This window comes from Leptinotarsa decemlineata, unplaced genomic scaffold (assembly GCF_025532065.1).
Source record: "Leptinotarsa decemlineata unplaced genomic scaffold, Ldec_3_MD MMD2_tig00000090_RagTag_RagTag, whole genome shotgun sequence".
NCBI classification, from domain to species: Eukaryota; Metazoa; Arthropoda; class Insecta; order Coleoptera; family Chrysomelidae; genus Leptinotarsa; species Leptinotarsa decemlineata.
The window spans coordinates 4,073,019-4,078,262 of NW_027412541.1; the positions used below are offsets into that span (position 1 = coordinate 4,073,019).

Here is a 5,244-nt window from a genome sequence, read left to right on the forward strand (position 1 = left end):
GCACTGAGAATCGCCCTGAACTTTTTGCAATACTTTCCTCCTATAGCAATCTAGAGTGAGAATATATATTATAATATCTATGAACTGAACTCGCATGAAAGCGCTAATTTGAATTATATAGTGCACTTTAAAAACGCCTGTCGCCCCGTGTTCTGTAATTCCAGCCCACATAATTATAGAACATTGTGCACTGGTGATGATCGACTGATGCGACACACGACAAAAATCACGTACCTAAAAGAGGCCTAAGACAATGCTTCTAGAAAACGCTTTGACATTTGTCACAATGTGACAGATGACATAAATCGCGCGTAAAAGGGACCTCATAATGGGTATCAAGCTTTCAAATTTGGAAGGCTACTCAGTTCATAATTAAATTTTCACAATTTCAGTGAACCTAAGACACCTAAGAGTGATGACAGGGTCATTTCACAATAATAATGATAGTTGAGATAACAGAAATCTCACATTCTGCTGTCAATTCGTGGAACTATTTTGACTGTTCCGCAGAACTTCCAGGGTATTTACGACAAGGTGTGTTTTTATTGAGTACTAAAAATAAATTCATTTGAAATCAAAATAACTCGAAAACATTTCCTGCGGATTACAAGAACTGAAATAACCATATTTTCCCAGACTTTCCGCGACATAAACGACTTTGTTGGGGTTTAGTATTTATTCGGCATTTTTTCCAATTACTTTGAATGAAAGATGAGCTGTTTTATAAATGACTCTTGCTATTTCAGGCAATTTCAAAAGTAAACATCATAGTGATCTTTACGGGCTGATGAAGTGGAACTTCATAGAGTTCAATGAACATTCAACCCTGGTGACGTTGAAAGTGAAAATAAAAAGCTCCTCATCAAGAAATTCGTTATACGTTTATTTCAATTCAGTCGTGTGGATTGATTACATTGGCAACTGGAAGTTTTTTTGAAGGTGGTTGACAATATTTCGTGGTGTATTTCATCAGTTCGGACTTCCATTGTCTAATATAATATAAATTGATTTGAAATCCCTGAAAAAATAAAAAGATTAACCGAAAGTAACAATTTTATAAAAACAAAAAACTGATTTTTTTTCAGGGATTTCAAATCAATTTATATTATATTAGACAATGGAAGTCCGAACTGATGGAAGTTTTTATTGAGATATAAAAAAATTTGATGGAATTGGCCGATACTTGATGAAAATCCATAACTTATTGAAGTGACAGTTCATTGTGAGATTTTCACTGGACAGTTTACAAAACCGCAACTCGCCTGAGGAAGTTATTGTATAGCGAAACACTCGGTTTTGCGGTTTTGTCAACCGTCCAGTGAAAACTTCACAAGGTGTTACTCGCATTTAATAATTTTCAGTTATATAATGATATTCCCAATTTGCAGGGAAAACACTGGATTTGGTAATCACTTCTGAAGGTAATATAAATAATTGCACTGTGCAAAGGGATTCTTTATCATTTGCCAAGGAAGATATTTATCATCCTGCCTTAGAAATCATTATAAAAATTCAACGTGAAAAAGAACGTGTGAACGAATTATTAGAACCAAGATTTATATACATAAAAGCTAATTTTATTATGCTAAGTGAACGAGTTAGAGATAGTGATTGGGATAGTGTATTATATGAAAATACTGTTGATAAGGCTGTAGATGAATTTTATATTATATGGAACACAGTTTTTGATGAATGCGTGTCCAAATGTAACAATATCCGAAAAGGAAAAAATTTCCTATTTGGTTTGATAAAGAGGTCAAAGAATTATGGAAAGAAAAAAAAGTATTGAGAAAGTTAAGACTAGTATCGGACTATTACGGAAAAAGGTATAAAGAATTGAGAAAAAAACGTATAAACTTGATTAAATTGAAATCAAAAGAATACGTTTCAAATGTAGAATATAAATTGAAAACCGAGGTGAATCAATTTTGGAATTATGTTAATAATAGTAAAAAATCGTCGACTTTAGGAAACTTTTGTCACAAAAATAATCAAATAGATGACAATGATACAGCTAAGATATTTGCAAATTTCTTCTCATCTATTTATAACACAAGTAAATCCCGATATAATCTCAATTTCATGAATAATGCTTATACAGGGTGTTCCTTAAACACATGCTAATATTTAAGGAGGTAATTCTTAGACCCATTTTAAGGAAAAAACGTCCTATGGACGTATGTCCTAAATGCCTTAACTTTTGAGATACAGGGTGGCAAAGTTTTCAAAAATAATCAGTTTTTTAATAACTGAGATAATTTTGTAGACATCTTTGGCATATTTGGTACATATATTCCATGCCTCTAGGCCAGGGGTCGGCAACCTTTTGAGACGGAAGAGCCAAAAGTTACAAATTACAAAATTTCCCAGTTTTTAAAGAGCCACTAACATTTTTATTTCAATATTATGGTATTTGATTAGGATTAGGTAGATAAATTTGATTTTTTATTTAAAATAAATAGCTTTAAATATGAAATAATATTTATTCACATAAAAACATACAAATGAATCGCACAAAACATTTATATAACTATTGTACATAACTATAACCATTGTATAACATTTACAAGTTTTTCATCAATGGGAGCATTGGCCTTGCATGCCTTTTGAAAGTTTTGGTAAATCTGGCTCATAGCTTGTTGTTTTCAGTTTCAAACACGCCTCTAAATTTTTATTTGTTAGCTGGCTTCTTGTTTTACTTTTTATTATATTCATGCAAGAGAACGCTTGCTCGCACGAATATGTTGACCCGAAGATTGTCAGCACGCCAAATGCCAACTTCTTCACCTCACTGAAGCATTCTGGGAGACTATTCCATGCATCAAATACGAGTGCCTCAACTCGCGGCATTTCTTTTAGAGCTGTCCACTTGTGCTGCGTAATGTGCATGCTTTTCTGGACCTCCAACTCTTCTAATTTGCTCTTGAGTTCTGTGAACTTTCCACTTCACAAATGTTTGGTTTTCAAATCCAACAATTGCATTTGAAACGAACCATCATCAATCCCAAATGGCTCAATATTGATCTCCTTTAAATTTGTGGTGAGAGGATTTACTATGAACGCCAGAGTAATTGCGTTGGTTTTAAATTGCTCAAATCTCTCAGCGAATCCATCCTTCATTTTATTTATAGTAATGCTGAAGTAATTTGTGTCAATAGTTGCATTGTTTTCATCGCGATATTGCTTCAGATTTTCGAAATGAAGTAATTTTCCACTCTCCATGTCTTCGATGAAAAGAAGTAATTTATTTTCAAAGCAAACCACTTCTTCAAGCAAGGCATAGGCTGGGTTTCCCTTTCCTTGCAGTTTGACATTTAGCTCGTTTAGTTTCATTGTGATATCCACCATGAAGTAGAATTTTTGCAGCCATTTGTCTTCTTTCAATTCGGGATGGACAATGCCTTTTTCATCGAAGAAAATTTTTATTTCAGTCAAGCAAGAAGCAAAACGTTTCAATACGTTACCCTTGGAAAGCCATCGCACTTTATTGTGCAGAAGTAGATCAGAATACTGGTTTTCTATTTCTTCAAGAAATTCCTGAAACTGGCGATGGTAGAGTGCTTTTGCCAAAATGCTGTTAACGATCTTAATAACCAAGTTCATGACCTCAACCATTTCAGTCGGGAATGTTTGGGCACAAAGCGCCTCTTGATGAATTATGCAGTGAAACGTTAAAATTTCGTGGTTTATTTTTTGCCGAAGAATCGTTGTTACCCCTCTATGTATTCCTGTCATACTTCTGGCTCCGTCAGTTGCTATGGAAACGATTTTATTTATATCGATTTCATAGTCTTCCAGGCATTTTTGCACAGCATTTGCTATATCTTCTCCACGAGTTTGCCCTGAGAGCGGCAGCAATCCTAGCAGTTCTTCTTTTGGACCTTGGGACGACATGTACCTGACGAAAAGGGTAACTTGTGCCGTGTCTTTTATGTCGCAAGACTCATCAATAGCAATTGATAAAGCAGAAGCCAGTTGAATGTCTTCCACTTGCATGTGTGTTATATTTGAAGACATTTTTGAAGTTCTATCTTGTACTGTTTTAGCAGATAATGGCATATCTTTAATTTTCTTCATGATTTCGGTTTTGTTTTTGAAATCACGAAACAGTTCTTCAGCTCCACGTATGAAACAATCTTTGACGTACTCGCCATCTGTGAATGGTTTCCCTCTTTGTGCAATTTGTAGTGATATTGCGAGGCTTGCCAGGTTTACATTATTTGAAGATTGCGCCCAGTTACTTAGCATAGAACTCGACTGCTGTTTTTGTTTTTGAAGCTCTTTAACAGCTTTTTTTCGTGTGTCACCGGATGGATATTTGGCAGCGAATTGGGTATGTTTTGTAGTGAAGTGTCTCTCCAAATTTGACTTCTTGTGCAAGTTTTTCTTGGCAAATCAGACAAGTCGGAAGGCCATCTGTGTTGCATATGAACGCAAACTGCTCTGTCCAATCCTGATTAAATGCTCTATTTTCTTCTTCAGTTCGTCTCTTCTTTTTATCAGATGCCATTCTGATGGCGGAGCTGAAATAAAGATTTTAAAATTTTTTCAGCTATCTAAAACGGGGTTAATAAACCTTTAATTAAATAGTTAATTTCGTTAATTGCTAATGTGTAAAGAAGTGAACTTTGTTAAACGTTAAAGCGTATGCACAAGTAGTGTACCTCCAGACAAATTCATTTTTTTTAAATTAACCATAGAAGTATATTTGCTTCCTCGCTACCGAAAGCTCAACACATATAAATCATATTCATATACAGTAAAGCGTCTTTATAACGCTTCTCTTGGCGAGTAGAGAACACGCGTTTTAACCGTGAAAGTGTTATAAACGGGAAATTTTATATTTGACAATATACAACATCGATAAACACGTTGCATAGTGCACAAATTGTGAATCTGATATTCACAGAAATCATTCTCAAGCCACAGAACAAAAATCACGGTGATTTGTGTGTTAAAAATGAATGGTTTGAAACAGATAAAATTATTTTGTTTGAACAAAAGTAATTAACATCATTTTACAAAATGGACAATTTATAAAAGATTTAAAAAATAAATCCTTTTCAATGATTGGCGCAAAATCATTTTAATTTAAAATCATGCTATTGTAATCGTAGATGATTTTCATTTTTTCTTTAACTGTATGATTTTCGCGTTGTTGAAGCCACCGCGAAAACAGGTTCAAAATTTAAAACTCTCGAACGGTTTTCACGTTGAAAAATGTTTTACGTGTGTTAACTCTTA

General features: G+C 34.1%; 1 protein-coding gene across 1 annotated transcript; it reads right to left on the reverse strand.

Moving 5' to 3' along the window:
* Positions 1 to 2,946: 2,946 nt before the first annotated feature.
* On the reverse strand, positions 2,947 to 4,248 carry LOC141481224 (general transcription factor II-I repeat domain-containing protein 2A-like). Its single transcript, XM_074172427.1, has one exon. The coding sequence runs from the start codon at positions 4,246 to 4,248 to the stop codon at positions 2,947 to 2,949; it is 1,302 nt and encodes a 433-aa protein (XP_074028528.1).
* Between the last annotated feature and the right edge of the window lie 996 nt (positions 4,249 to 5,244).